Here is a 15,825-nt window from a genome sequence, read left to right as displayed (position 1 = left end):
TCTCTGCCCGTTGAAGTGGTGGAGGCTACCTCACTAAATATTTTTAAGACGCGGGTTGATGGATTTTTGATAAGCGAGGGGATTAAGGGTTATGGGGAGAGGGCGCGAATGTGGAACTGAGCCATGACAGATCAGCCATGATCTTATTGAATGGCGGGGCAGGCTCGAAGGGCTAGATGGCCTACTCCTGCTCCTATTTCTTATGTTCTTATGTTCTAAGGTTTGTGAGAGAGAGGAAAATATGAGCGATTAAATGAAAAGAGACAGAATAAATTAGTAGTACAAGTAAAGAAACAAAATGGGCATATGGAGGATTTGTAAATGGCTAAAGCAGCATAACCACAACTGTCCAAAAAAGGGATAGATCTTAGGAACTGAAACAGCTGAATTTATTTCCGACGATTGTAAAATGTATAACTAATCAAAAGATTAGTTCCTCCAGTCTACACTGACCTCAAAATCTGAATTACAGCATCATACATTGATTTAATTCTCAACAGAGCTTTAATTACACAAATATTTAAATAAAGTTTGATACACCATAATCTTTTAACATTGTAAGCGATTTTTTCCAAATACACTTAATTCATTTTGAAATCACTCAGAAGTGCGCTATTGAACATTTTTCATGGCAGAACAGAAGATCAGGTCACATTTATCGATATGGTACCAGCTGCAAATCAAAAACAAAATCATGATGATGGATGTGATTCTAAATTTTTATCCTGAAATAACCCAAAGCAGGTTCCTATCTGAGCACTGTCACTTTGAGCTGTCTCCATACACCCCCTTGTGCTGATTCTGGGTAGTGCAGGTAATAAATTTGGTAGCTCTGAGAACAGCAGTTTGTCAGGCTCAAAGCTATGGCTCTTTCCAGAGTTCGGTTCTGGACACGACTGTATTCAGTAGGTACAGTAATGTACTGCAGAAGTTGTTCATATAAAGAGAAAAATTAGAAGTTGAACAGTCCCAAATTGCCCTCACGTGTTTTTAAGCAACCAGTTGCAAGTGGTGGTCAGAGGGGCACTTATGAGCATGTCACCTGCTTACCCCAAGACTCAGGGAAAGTCAAAAATCTAAATTCTTGCACAAAAATATACTCAGAAAAATCAAATTTTCAACTTCAAATATGTGAAACACTCAGACTCATTGAAAAATGTGATTCAAGTTGTATTAAAAGCTCCATGCCGTGAGAAATTCTCCACAATATGGCCAATATGTATATTCAAAAATAAGCAAGGAAATGTGCTGCATATCTAAGAAATCATATGAAAATAATCCAGTACTGTATATAAATCTTCTGAAAAACATCTTAATGGTGCTACATTGCAGTTACAGTTATCTTTGGTGACTCATCGGTGATCACACACATATTTTCATAGACATTGGGATGTTCACTGGATCTGTTGTAAAGAGGAAAGTTAAACAACAGTAAGTATGAGTTATCAAATAAAATTATTCTTAAAATTACTACACTATTGTTTTATCATCTTGTACCAGGTAAAATAATTTCACTTTGCACCACATGTCAAATGATGATGGGTAATGAAATGATAATGATATGAAGATTTAAAGAAAAGTAAGTAACAATGGAAAAAATACATTCAAGAAATGAGGTGCTATAATCAGTCAGGTTTGCAATTTTTGATAGGTATTTGTGAGTCCTGCTGAAATATGTGCACAGGATTGGCTTGGCGATGCTAGCTTGTTAAAGAACACTGTCTAGGTTCATACAGTGGGCGGCACAATGGCACAGAAGTTAGCGCTGCTGCCTCACAGTGCCAGGGACCTGGGTTCGGTTCTTGGCTTGGGTCACTTCTGTGTGGAGTTTGCACATTCTCCCCATGTCTGTGTGCTCCAGTTTCTTCCCACACTCTGAAACACATGCAGATTAGGTGAATTGGCCATGCCAAAATTTCCCTCAGTTTACTAGGCTGATACCGGAGTTGAGGGGATTGAGCTATGAGGAGAGGCTGAATAAACTAGGCTTGTACTCGTTAGAGTTTAGAAGAATGAGGGGAGATCTCATTGAGACGTATAAGATGATGAATGGGATGGATAGGATAGAGGTGGAGAGACTCTTCCCGCTCAAAAAAGACAGTAGGACTAGGGGGCACAGCCTCAAGATAAAGGGGAGGCGGTTTAGAACGGAGTTGAGGAGGAACTTCTTCACTCAAAGGGTGGTGAATCTCTGGAATTCTCTGCCCGTTGAAGTGGTGGAGGCTGCCTCGCTAAATATTTTTAAGAAGCGGGTTGATGGGTTCTTGATAAGAGAGGGGATTAAGGGTTATGGGGAGAGGGCGGGAAAGTGGAACTGAGCAGCGACAGATCAGCCATGATCTTATTGAATGGCGGAGCAGGCTCGAAGGGCTAGATGGCCTACTCCTGCTCCTATTTCTTATGTTCTTATGTTCTTATGTTCTTATACCTGAACAGGCGTCAGAGTCTGGTGACTAAGGGATTTTCACAGTAACCTCATTGCAGTGTTAATGTAAGCCTACCTGTGACACTAATAAAAAAACTTTAAGACATATACAATGATACCATAGTCAGCACCTAATGGACTGGAAGGAACTAGACACAGGAAAAAGGAAAAAACTAAATCACATAAGGCCAAGAGAGGATTTTGGATGGTTGAGAAATACCTTGTTGTACACAGACTGAATGGTTTAAGCCAATATCTGAGTATGTAAGAAGGAACGAGAAGTAGAAATTGCATTTTACTATGTACATCTCGGGGAGATGTTGGCCTAGTAGTAAGTTCAGTACACTATTAATCCAGAAACTCAGCTAATGTTCTGGGGACCTCGGTTTGAATCCCTTCATAGCAGATGGTAGAATTTGAATTCAATTAAAAAAAAATCTGGAATTAAGAATCTATTGACGACCATGGAACCATTGTTGCTTGTCAGAAAAACCCATCTGGTTCACTTTAGGGAAGGAAACCTGCCACCTTTACCTGGTCTGGCCTACATGTGACCCTAGAACCACAGCAATGTGGTTGACTCTCAATCGCCCTCTGAAATAGCTTAGCACTCAGTAAGAGCAACTAGGAATGGACAATAAATGCTGGCCAGCTAGTGACACCCATGTCCCAGGAATGAATAAAAAAAAGTACTTACATTATTTTGTACTTAGTGTGAAATTTACAAACCTGGTACGATGCAGAAATACAGAACATAGAAACAACACACAGGAGTAGGCCATTTGGCCCTTCGAGCCTGCTTTGCTATTCAATATGATTGTGACTGATGCCATACTCCCACTTATCCCTCATCCCCCTTGATACCATTAAAATCTAAACAAATATTTATCACACCTTACTATATTTTTTTTTGTTTTTATTCCAATTCAATCAAATCAAGTCCAATTCAGAGTCTCAACAAGTTGGGACATTCCTGATCCAAGCTGACAAGACAGGGCTCTCACCTCCTGTCTTGGGCTTGATCTACATGATCCAAGCTGATTGCTCCTCCTCCAAGGCTTGATCTCATTTGCATCTTAGCCAAAAGGCCAAGATGCTCCTTTCAAAAATGCTTCAAATGAAGCTAAAATGTAACCTAATGACTTCAACCAAGTACAGCATTTCAATACTACACTTGATCAATATCCCTAATGTTATAATATTCATCTGAATAAATTGCATTATACAAGGTAAACATTTTATATCCATTTGGAAATACCTGTAAATATTTCAAGCCTCTGCTTATATTCCTGAATCAATCATGAATTTCTCTTATGCTTAAATTATTCTCCACATTTGTTGTAGATAAAACATTATCTTTTGGATTGCACCAAAGTCAGCAACATGCAGTACAGTGCTGCTGTAAGTGAGGCATTCAATGCTATACTTACAGTGATACAGGTTAGCGGCAGGGCATAGCTGGGCTCATTTAAAAAGAACACAATGAGCCATTGTATCAAGTTTAAATTTTAAAAGTTCTGATAAGCAACCATCAATTATTTTCTATTCTGCCTGCCAAAGGTCAGCAGCAGAGCTGTATGAAAATATTTAACTGCACATCAATATAGTTCTGTCATTTCCCACAGAATTAATATCACAGTTTGCCTCAGCCAGCTTGTTACAGCTCTGATACCTCTCTGTGATCAAGATTTAGTTCTGTGATTTGCTCCCCAGTTGAGACAGTAGCTAAGAGGTGGGAAGTGCTTTATTTTTCAACAAAATAAGTTCTAAACTGGGAAAATACACTCTATGTCCTGATTGCTGACCCTCACCTTGATTCTTTTCCAAGTTGGTTCAAGCAATGATTTCTAGAGCACACACTTCCTTTAGTGTTTAAATATATAAAATTAATTCATTGAACACAAAGGGAAATTGACTGTTAGTTTTGAGACTGTTAATTATGATAAGCAACAAAATGCTATGAAGGGACTTCCAAGTCTGTGTTCCCAGTACTACTGGAGGATAGTATCTCCTTTACCTCCAGTGACTGTGCTGCAAGGTAAATGTACATGATGTGGGGATGCCGGCGTTGGACTGGGGTAAGGACAGTAAGTGGGGAACACTTCAGCAGTGATGGGCCTCTGATCTTTGGGTAAGCATTCTACAAGGCGGCCTTCACAACACACGACAACGTAGAATCCCTGAGCAAAAACTGATAGTCAAGTTCTGCACACATGAGGACGGTCTCAACCAGGATCTTGGATTCATGTCACACTATACGTAACACCCACGACTTGCCTGGGCTTGCAAAATCTTTCTAACTGTCCTGGCTGGAGACAATACACATCTCTTTAATCTGTGCTTAACCCTCTCTCCACTCACATTGTCTGTACCTTTAACACTTGATTACCTGTAAAGATTTGCATTCCAACCATTATCTTGTAAATTGAGTTTGTATCTATATATGCCCTGTTTGTGAACAAAACTCCCACTCACCTGATGAAGGGGCAGTGCTCTGAAAGTTTCTGGCCTGTGCTACCAAATAAACCTGTTGGACTTTAATCAGGTAAATATACCATAGCTCGGAAGGTCTTTTTGAAGTTTATTCCTAACTGCTTCCAGGGACGTTCTGCCTTCTATGATTATATTGTCAGCTCTTCTGTTGACATACCTTTGTAAATGACATTTGTTGTCCCTGGCTACTCTGCTGGTGACTAAATAAAACATTTGAATCACAGCACTGCTGACATTCAGAGCATTTAGGAAAATATTAACCATTGAGTCACCTCACGGCATCTTTTAAAGTCAAGGTTTCAGTGATCTGTGTTCCATTAACGTTTGTACAGTCAGCTTCTGTTGCTGGCGATTCCGGTTGATTGTGCTCCCTGAGAAAAAAAATGAGAAAGATTTAAGCAAAATTTTTAAAATTACACTTTTGATGATGAAATTCAGCTACTGAATTATCAGCATGATTCATTTAATCATTTGACTATGCTGTCTGCAGGATGGTCCCTGGTGAAACATCAATGTCACATTCCAGACCTCCACTGGAATTCAATATAAAGTTCAACCTCCGGGTCATCAAGAACTAGTTTGATTTGCTGTGCAGTTTATGCTCTTACAAGTTTCAACAATTAAAATGTTTAGAAATGTAGTACTGAAAATGTAATCCTGGTGACTGTTAATCAGTACCTAGCAAGTTTATCGTTCTACATGTGTTTTGCAAATTTTTTTTTAAACTGGTTAACACCAAGGAGTTGTCATGTTTTAGAATGTTCTGTATGGGGATCAACTACCTCTTGATTGGGTGCAAACATTCCAAATGTTCTTGCAAAATATCACCCCCCTCCAACCTCCTTTTCCTCTTCAATGTCCTTGAACATGTTGTCACCACCCATCTGTAGCTTCCCTAATGCCCCCACCCTCACCCCCAGAACAAATTTGTATCCATCTTTCTTGAAACTCTGTCATTGAATCTCTGCTACCATAGTATCAAAGCCACAAGAGTAATGGTGACAAAGATAAATTTTCCCTCCTTTTCCTTCTTGTTCCCACCACCTCCCTCTTTCAATATCTCTCCCTGATTTCAACTGGAGGGGATTGCATGTGCTGAGATCCACTCTTATCACTTCCACACCATTGCTTCCAGTCTCCCCCAAGCAAATATTCGATTTCTCATTTACATACTACCCTCATGCTACATGATCTGAAAATGCAATGTCAGTTTCCACCAGTAGGCCGGTGACACCCTGCTCTACTGTCAACCTCTTCACTCTCTCTAAATTGTCAGATTGCTTGTCTGACGTTCAGTACTGGATGAGCAAAACTTCTGCCCAGTTAAATATTTGGAAAGACTACAGCCACTGTCTTTGGATCTTGCCATAAACTCCACTCTCTAACCATTGATTCATTCCGCTCCCTGGCATTTGTCTGACACTGAAACAGATACTGTTTGGAACCTTGGTGTTATATTTGACCTTGAGATGCAACTAAAAACCTAAACTATCATTAAATCGACTCTATTTCTGTCTCTGTATTATTGGCTGACTCTGCTCCTGCCACAGCTGCTGAAACCATTGTTGCCTATAGGCTTGAATATTCCAATACACTCCTGGTTGGCCTTGCATGTTCTACCCTCCCATAATGTGATGACATACAAAACTTTACTGCTTGAGTTCTAACTCCTCCCAAATCCCATTTTGCCCTCTTGCCCACTGACTTACACTGACTCCTGGGCAAGCAACACCTCAATTTGAAAATTATCATTTTCCTTTTCAGATCTCTCCACCGCATTGTCCTTCCCCTATCTCTGTAATCTCACAAGCCTCTGAGATATCTATGCACCTTTAATAATGGCCTCTAGAATATTTTAATCACTGCATCGCTGGGAGTCATACCTTAGGTTTACCTAAATCCTAAGTTCTGGAAATCCCTTCCAATCGGTGAAACTCTACCAACAAATGGCAGACTGTTGGTTATGGCAAGAAATCTTATGATGCTGTCACAAACAGCTGGGCATGTTTCACATGGTCATGTAAGGGGGCAGGGCCTTAAGATGCCAACAAAGCTGGGCTGCACTGAGATTGGGACGCCCCTCCCCATAATCAGAACCTTCAGCAGTCAGTACTGGTGCACCCTTGCTCCCCTTCCTGACATTAGGCCTCTCCCCACCTTCTAGCAGTCAGTCCAGCATCCTCCATCCCCGCAAACAGCCATCACTGGAATCTCCAGCTTCCACATCTGCTCCTGCCAACCATCACAAATAAGTGAATTCCCTGCCATTCCCAACCACCCCCCATAAGGCTCCCACTGGCGTCTGCCCCTGGCACTTGCCCCTGACATAGATTGGTACTGCCACATCAGCAATACATGGTGCCAACCTGTGCCAAAGGGGAGGGCCATGGAGTATTGCCAGGGCACTACCTGACCATATCCCTATCCCCAGGGGCTATACTCACCTTTATGCCCCCATGGGGATCACCATGATAGGTTCACATCAGAGTGAATTGTTGTAAACCTTGTTGGTGTCGTTACATTGGTGTGGTACGAATGTACAGCAGGGGTGTCAATAAAGGGTAAGGGTGGGGGGCGCGGTTAATGAAATATAAATACATTGAAATAAATGTAAATCAGGTTCACATCCATTATGTACATGAACCTAGTTACATCACCAGAGAGGAGCAGCGAAAATTGGAAGTCTCAATCTTGCCAACGAGATCCAAGATTTCAAGGGTTTCGCCAAATCTTGAGCCCCCATCATCATTCCCGCAGATGGAAAGCGTAGGCTCAAGATTGCCCACAATATCTTTCCACATCTAACATCACTTTCCAGCATCTTCCTCTCATGCCCCAATATCTCTTTTGTGGCTTGGGTGTCATTTTTTTTCTTATAATGCTCCTGTGAAATGTCTTGGCACGTTTTATTCTATTAAAAGTGTTATATAAACACAGATTATTTTTGTTATTTGATCACAGATAGTAAATGGATAACATTATATTGATTCGCATATGTATCATAATCAAATAATTGTGGGATATGTAAAATACTTGTGAATGACTGCACCCTATAATGTTTGATGCTAAAGTCAGAAAGGATCTGTTAGTTGACCTGAATGTATTTCAGTATTTCATTGGCACACTGTTTCATGCTCTACTTGTGAATGCTTAGAAAAATTGTAATAAAATTTATTATTTTTGGATCATTTAAAAATTGCATTTGTAGCTTATTCTCCCAGGTGGAAAATGGGCATGCAATTATGATTAATTAATATTATTCAACACCTTTCAACATAAAGATTTATTCCAATATTTTCCTTTACTCTATCTCTGCCTCTAAGGTACACTAAATCAGTTTGCAGACATTAAGAGCATCTGTCAAGCATCAGTTTTAGTCATACAGATTAATCCTGTTAACTAGGGTCACAAAGAATTTGTAGACTGCATTGTATTATCCCAAACCACACCGATACACATCAAGAATTGCATTGGTGGAGGTGTCCAAACAGCCCCCTCAATTGTAACCCTTTTCAATAGCATGAGAGGCCAAGGAAGAGAAGGAAATTATGAGACTAAAAACAGTACATTGCAAATTCCATTGCATTGGAATTTGCAATGTACTGATTTAATCTCATAAAAGGAGTAAATCAATATTCAATAAATTGTCAACCAGTAAGGAGTCCATACAATAAACATAAAGTAGTTCAGGAACTTACTCAGAATTTTTGCACCAGAATTTATTCATGATGAATCCAATGAGACACACGCACAAAAACACAATAACAGCAATGATTCCTGTAAGCCAAGGTTGTAAACCTCTGCGAGGCTCTTCTTTAGGCTGTCCTGTTGAAAACAAATTAGATGATTATTTGAACAGAAACAATGTGCAGGGGCATGGGGAAAAGGCAGGGGAAATGGCACTAATTCATGATGCTTCTTTGCAGAGCCAGTGCAGACACAATGGGCCAAACTGTCTCCTTCTGCATTGTAACAATCAGTGATTCAACAAAGCATGAGAAACTCCAACAACATTTCTTGTAATTGGCTCTCATTGTTTGTACTGTAATGTTTTTAGTATCTTGGGAAATATTGCTAATGCCTCATTGCCATTGCTTTTGCTGCCCTTCATTCTCCGTTCTGCTCAGTTCCACATCTCCAAATGGAATCATGTTTAAAGTCACAACCTACAGCTGAGACCCAAATTGACAAAGGAAGATAAGGTTGCATAGCTGGATGTTTAGAAAGCTTTTGACCTCATAAGTTGCTGTATTACACAACACCATATATTGCTAATGTTAGACATTATAGAAAAGTGGTATATAGTGGATAGATAATGAACTCAGAAGTGGAAAGCTAGCTACGAGAACTTTCCAAGCTAGAAGTAATTACTAAGTAGAATACTAGAATGATTGAGCTGGCAATTTGTGCTGCTTCAAAACACAATTTCTGTCAAGATTACAGTGAAATTTAAAAACAGCCATTCTGATTTGTTTTCTCCCTTGATTTGATTTCCAATCAGAAGTGTGTACCAGAGATAATTAGTTTGTTTCTTTCATCACAAATTTACCATATGGGAAGCAACAGAAGATTTTATAATTGATAACATGACTGACCATTCACAGAGCATTGTACAACTTCTTGTTTCCAGCAAAACTCCACGTCACAAACTCCAAAGAGAGAAGCAGATCTCCTTGGACATATTTCTAACATACATTTTATGGGAACATTTAAAGGTTGATTCTGACTTTGGTTAAAAATGGTTGATGTTCTCCATGCTAGTAGAATGGTAGCCTAATTCTGCAAGATGGCAATGGGGTTAGCAGTTTTGCGTAAATTTAATAAGCTTCTTATAGAGTCTTCCAGGCTATAGAGAGCATTGGGACAAACAGGTGTATAGAGTCAGGAGTGCAACAGCTGGAGGGTAATGGCAATCTTAAAGCAAAAAACCTTCTTCTTTGGAGATTTAGTTTTCAGACAGCTTGTCTATCAGAGGTCCCAGAATTGTTTTGTCTGTTCAGTGAACAATGTCTGGAGGTTTTACTGGAGCAGCTTGCTATGAGGAAAGTAGGGAGGAGGCAAATCCTCCAATGGAGTCAGTGTATGGAGAGCAATGGCTAAGCATGTGGATGTTGTCTTCTCAAAGCTTCATTCAGAGTAACAAATAAAACAAAAGGTTCTCCAGAATGAAGGGTGCCAGATAAAAAACTGTCCAGGAAAAGCACCAGCTTAGTTGCATTATACAAACATCAAGCACTCGGTCTACAGTCTGCCATCACATCTGCATGGCCAACTGTAGGCACTGATCCTTGCTCTCTTTTTTAAACCCCAGGCTTCCTTGCACTTATGCAATTCAGAAAGACTTTAAGTTTATTTATTAGTATCATGAACAGGCTTACATTGACACTGCAATGAAGTTACTGTGAACATCCCCTAACTGCCACACTCCGGAGCCTGTTCTGGTACACTGAGGGAGAATTTAGCATGGCCAATGCACCTAACCAGCTCGTCCTCCAGACTGTGGGAGGAAACAGGAGCATCTGGAGGAAACCCCAAACAGAAACGGGGAGAATGTGCAGACTCCACATAGACAAAAGAATGTCCAGGAAAAGCATCAGTGTAGCTGCATTATACAAACATCAAGCATTCAGTCCAGTGTGATATCACAACTGCATGGCTTCCTTGCTCTCTTTTAAACCCCAGGCTTCCTCACAATGACACAATTCCAGAATGTTTCATCACCAGTTCACTATATGACTCCTAAAATTATTGGCAAGCTCTCTGTTCATTGTATCACATTCAATGAAGTAAAGACTGTTCATTATGTGCCATTCCAGTTACATCGAAATGCTCAGACGCTCTTTGTTCTTTTTTCAAAAGGGAAAAAGCTGCTCATTATGAGGGGGAGTAGAGAGCCGTGGACAACTCAGACACTAAAAAGTTCAGGCCCACAAACATTGTGTTCTTTCATTATGGAGGAGGAACAGGCACAGGTGAGTTGCTTTGTTGATTCTGAAGTATAGCATCACTGCTTCCTGGATTGTGGAAGCCTGAGATTTGTCACCAAACACAAGTATTCAGCTGAGAAATCTTCAATGCAAGATTGGCGCATTTAAAGTAAGAAAATAAATTGATTGTATATTTTCGGGGGTCTGTATGGTTAGCATTTATTGGGCTAAGGGACATATGGAAGCCAACCCAAATTCTGGTGCTCATTCACCCAGCGGAAGTAAATGGCATTTTTCCACTTCCCACATGAGCGACATGGTGGCACAATGGTTAGCATTGCTGCCTCACCATCACGGACCCAGGTTCAATTCCACCTTTGGGTGACTGTGTGGAGTCTGCACATTCTCCCCATGTCTGCATGGGTTTCCTCCACATGCTCCAGTTTCCTACTACAGTCCAAAAGATTTGCTGGTTAGGTGCACTGATCATGCTAAGTTCTCCCTTAGTTTACCCAAACAGGCGCCAGAGTGTGGCCACTAGGGGATTTTCACAGTAACTTCATTGCAGTGTTAATATAAGCTGACTTGTGACGCTAATAAATAAAATTTCAACTTTTAAAAGGTTAGGTCGAGTGTCCAAAAGATGCTATGGTAAATGTGTGTGGTTATGGGATGGGACTGGGGACAGGATACTCTGTCAGAGAGTCAGTGCAGATTCAATGGGCCAAATGTTCTCTTTCACTGTCGGGATTTTATGATTCTTTTTGTCAGGAATTCGGTGAGGGCAAACATATTGAATAGTAGGAAAAGAGAACTTTCTTAGCATTTTGCTATGGGATTAATCAGAAAAAGCATCGAAAGATTGTCACTGTAAACCTGCTTGAGTTAAGGTCCAGTTCACGACTCTTCCTCCTCCAAATCCAGGACCTTTTTTTTAAACTTCTTAAGTAAAGAAACGCCCATGTGCTTGCAACTGGAAGGGTCAAATCAAAAATGCTACAGAGGGAGGTAAACACTGAAGTACTGCATTTAAGGAAGACAACAGCAAATAGTAGGAAAACACAGTGATTATAAACTACAAGTTTGTCTAAAAAGTCATCCTCGGCTAAGTGGCCGAGAGCTCTAACGAAACAGCTGGCAGGCCTCACATTTACTCGGGTCATCAGAGAAAGCAGAGCTGCAGAACAAGTGCAGAGTTGTGTCATTTCACTGTTTCCTCTGGACTACTGATACCAGAAAACGCCACCTCAACACTGAACGTTTAGCACCAAGTGCTCCTCTCCCCACAAAAAAAAGTGAGACTGAAATTAGTCTCTCTAAGGGAAGTACATTTTGAGATTTAACAGAGGTCCCATAGCTTTTAACCGGCCCGTTGTTTACTTACACTGAAATCACTAATCTTTTCGGGGAAAAAAGTACAGTGCTTATTGTGTCCCCGCGAGGTTAGAGGAGAAAGTTGAGCGGTGGATATTTGGTCCCCGTTGCATATGAATAGCTGTAAAAGGAGTTGACAAATACCGTTGTATTGTGTGGCCTGTGTCCCTTTGCAATAGTGGATTCTGAAGCTGGCCGGGAATCCGGAGTACCTTCACTCGAGAACTCAACAACCCTCAGACTTATTTTGTTAGTTATGCACCCACTTTTCACCATATGAGCAGGTTTTACTCAGTCAGAAGCACCCCTTTTTTGAAATCCCGGGTCATGGTGAAGTTTGTTTGAAAGATACATTTGAAAGCACAAAGTGTCGAACTATAAAAACCTGAAATCACAATCCGAAGTGCTACTAATGCCCTGAAATTTACTCAACTTCCGGGAAAGGAGTGATATCGACCCTAAAATAGCACCCAGCCTGTTTCAAATGTTTGAATTACTCAAGGATGCATTTTGTTATTGTCCTCCTAAGACTTTCTACATCAACAGTTGCTGAACACACTGCGCTTACTAAATATTCGAAAACGCAAGGGAACGGTGGAGCTGTTTTACTGTTAAAATGATTACTGCAACGGATCACTTGAGGTTCAGCACAGTTTTAATTCGATTCGCGTTCTACTATCCTCGTATTTACATTGTAAATAAAATCTATTCACCTACCATTCTGTGTATTTACAGAGACCACCAATGCGATAAAAACACAACACAGCTGAAGACCTTTGCGAAACATTGTGGATTGTAAATGGATTCCCGAAACTCCGAATTAAATCTTTCGGGGCAGGGTTGCAAAGTGGCTGAGATCCGACATTCCTGAAGATCTACGTTTCTTGCTAACCACGCCTCTTTTACCTGACACTGAGCACGACCTCACATTCATCTGTAGTCTAACTTAATCGCAAGAGTCTTTCTTTATTCTGGAAAGTTACTAAAGGCAGAAAATGGAAGAATTTGAAGACAAAATTAAATAACTTTTCAAGTTTCTTTATTAGTGTCATAAGTAGGCTTATATTTACACTATAGTGAAGTTACTGTGAAAATCCCCTAGTTGCCACACTCTGGTGCCTGTTCAGCTACATTGAGGGAGAATTTAGCATGGCCAATCCACCTAAGCAGCACATCTTTCGGGCGGGGGGGGGGTGGAACTGGAGTACCCAGAGGAAATCCACACAGACACAGGGAGAATGTGCAGACTCCGTACAGACAATGATCCAAACAGGGAATTGAACCCAGGTCCCTGGTGCTGTGAAGCATTGAGGGGAGGAAGATAAAGGAATTCAGCAAATATGGGTGTGATTGTAATGCGGGACTACATTTGGCACCCCTTTTAATATTACCCAAAATTGAGGTTGTGTTCTGCCCTGGTTGGTAAGGCACAGCTCTGGTGCCATCTATTTGAAGGCTTTCATATTCAATAAAGGATGATTTGCTCCTTTGCTGATTGACCATCCTTTTTTTATTTGCTCATAGGATGTGGGTGTTGCTGGCTGGCCCAGCATCTATTGTGTATCTCTGAGGGTATTTAAGGGTCAATCACATTGCTGTGGCTCTGGTGTCACATGTAGGCAAACCAGATAAGAACGGCAGATTTACTTCTCTAAAAGGACATTAGTGAAGCAGACGGATTTTTGCAACAATCATTTCATAAAGTTTATTTGTCAGTCACAAGTAGGCTTACATTAATACTGCAATGAAGTTATCATGAAAATCCCCTAGCTGTCACACTCTGGTGCCTGTTTGGGTTCACTGTGGGAGAAGTTAGTGTGGTCAATTCACCTAACCAGCACATCTTTGGAGTGTGGGAGGAAATCCACACAGTCACCCTAGCTGGGAATTGAACCCAGGTCCCTGCCACTGTGAGGCAGCAGTGCTAACCATTGTGCCACCATGCCACCCCAAAGTCATCACTACAGTAAGATGTATCACAATACCAGGTTAATGTCCAACAGGTTTATTTGGAATCATGAGCTTTTGGAGCGCTGCTCCTTCATCAGGTGATTCACTTGATCTCTGCCCACCCAGTCCAATGTTGGTATCTCCACATCATAGTCATCAGTAAACTTTTAATTCCATATTCCCATAATACATCCTGCTTGATTTTTTTCTTTCCATTGATCTCAGTGGAATCACTGCCTGGATTTTCAATTTGTAAGGTTTTAATCCTTGCTCTCTCCAATATTGTAGCAACGTGTTTGCAGGAGTTCCAGTGAGACCAGTGTGACAAGCATCTGGGGTAATTGATGAGAAATCCATAGAGGTTGTTTTGGGTGGCATCTGCCACTCTGTTTCAAAGTGTGGGTGCCTGATCACAGTTCATCTACTGGTTTACATAGACTGTGTATTTACTGTGAATATTTGATGATTGGTTGAATTTTGTAACTTGTGTTATCCTTATAAATTGATATATAATATCTATACTCACTCATTGGAGTGAAGGAGTGGCATATTATAGTTCATCCTTTCTTGTTTAATAAATGTTTTATTCTTTTGTTAAAAGTTCACCAGCTGACTCCTGTGACTCTATTCAGTAATCTCCTTCCATGTATCTAAACACAAAATAAAATTCAGAATCTATCAAGCTGGTTCCACTCTGGGATCTGACTTGTCCAATTGTATCAGCTAGGATCGTAACACTCGGAACCATTCACGTAAATCTTCTCTGCACCACTTCTAAAACACTCAATCCTTCCCACTGAAGCTGAACCAGTGATTTATGAAGGTTCATAACTTACTTGCTTTTGTACTCCATGTCCCTATTTATAAAACCCAGGATTCAATATAATCTATTAACTGCTTTCTCAATCTGCCCTGCCACCTTCACTGGTTTATGCACATATACATGCAGATCCCTCTGCTCTTGCCTTTTCAGAATTGTACTTTGTATTTTATGTAACCTTTCCTCAGTCTTCTGATTGAAATGTATCACTTCACATACCTCTGCATTAAATTTTATTTGCCCCCTATCTGCCTGTCTATATCTTCTTGAAGTTTATCATCATCCACCTCACAGGTCACAATTCTACCAAGTCTTGCGTCACCTTCAAACTTTGAAATTGTGCTCTGTGCGCCCAGGCCGAGGTTATTAATACACATACAGAAAAAGTCATTGTTCCTCTACATGCCATCCCCCAGTCAGAAATATGTAAAATTTTTAAGAGGCTTGAATTGGATAATTAAACTGTTGCATAATGAAATTCTAGCTGTTGTGGTGAAATTTGAAGGTGGCCAATTATGTCTTAAACTAAGACAATTCAAAACTAGGAAATTTCTCTGTGCAAAGATGTAATAAATTGATTTGACAAGTAAAACATAGAACAAACAAAGAAACATAAAGCCGACTGGAGACACCCAAAGGGTTAGGTAGCTCTGGGAATAGAGCAACAGAACCTCTCCGAAAGATCCTCCCTGACATTTCTTGCTCAAAACCGAAAGATCAGAAGAATTGTGAGGTCCCACTTTAACTGTCTGTGTTTGTAGATGAAGATCAAATGAGCTTCAGCCCTTCTGCACAAAGGAAGTTGTCTGTCCTTCCCGACCTGACCTTAGAACACC

At 40.5% G+C, this 15,825-nt stretch overlaps 1 protein-coding gene across 1 annotated transcript; it reads right to left on the bottom strand.

Annotated features, from left to right (window-relative positions):
• Positions 1-367: 367 nt before the first annotated feature.
• On the bottom strand, positions 368-13,087 carry pdzk1ip1 (PDZK1 interacting protein 1). Its single transcript, XM_080195510.1, has 4 exons — positions 12,937-13,087; positions 8,617-8,743; positions 5,191-5,289; positions 368-1,403 (listed from the first exon to the last, which is right to left on the bottom strand). Exons 1-4 carry the CDS (start codon positions 13,004-13,006, stop codon positions 1,322-1,324), a joined length of 378 nt encoding a protein of 125 aa, XP_080051636.1. The 5' UTR covers positions 13,007-13,087; the 3' UTR covers positions 368-1,321.
• Positions 13,088-15,825: the final 2,738 nt, after the last annotated feature.

Source organism: Carcharhinus amblyrhynchos, chromosome 9 (assembly GCF_965287045.1).
Source record: "Carcharhinus amblyrhynchos chromosome 9, sCarAmb.v2.hapA, whole genome shotgun sequence".
Taxonomy (NCBI): Eukaryota; Metazoa; Chordata; class Chondrichthyes; order Carcharhiniformes; family Carcharhinidae; genus Carcharhinus; species Carcharhinus amblyrhynchos.
The sequence above is the reverse complement of the archived record's forward strand: the minus strand, read 5'-3'. Positions and strand labels throughout refer to the sequence as shown.

Bases quoted from the DNA above. Each gene is read 5' to 3' on its own strand.
- pdzk1ip1 (XM_080195510.1), bottom strand. From the start codon at position 13,006: ATGTTTCGCAAAGGTCTTCAGCTGTGTTGTGTTTTTATCGCATTGGTG. The intron at 8,744-12,936 runs GTAGGTGAATAG...TGTTTTCAACAG, and splicing joins CTCTGTAAATACACAGAATG to GACAGCCTAAAGAAGAGCCT. The intron at 1,404-5,190 runs GTGACTCAATGG...TCTTTACAACAG, and splicing joins ACTTTAAAAGATGCCGTGAG to ATCCAGTGAACATCCCAATG.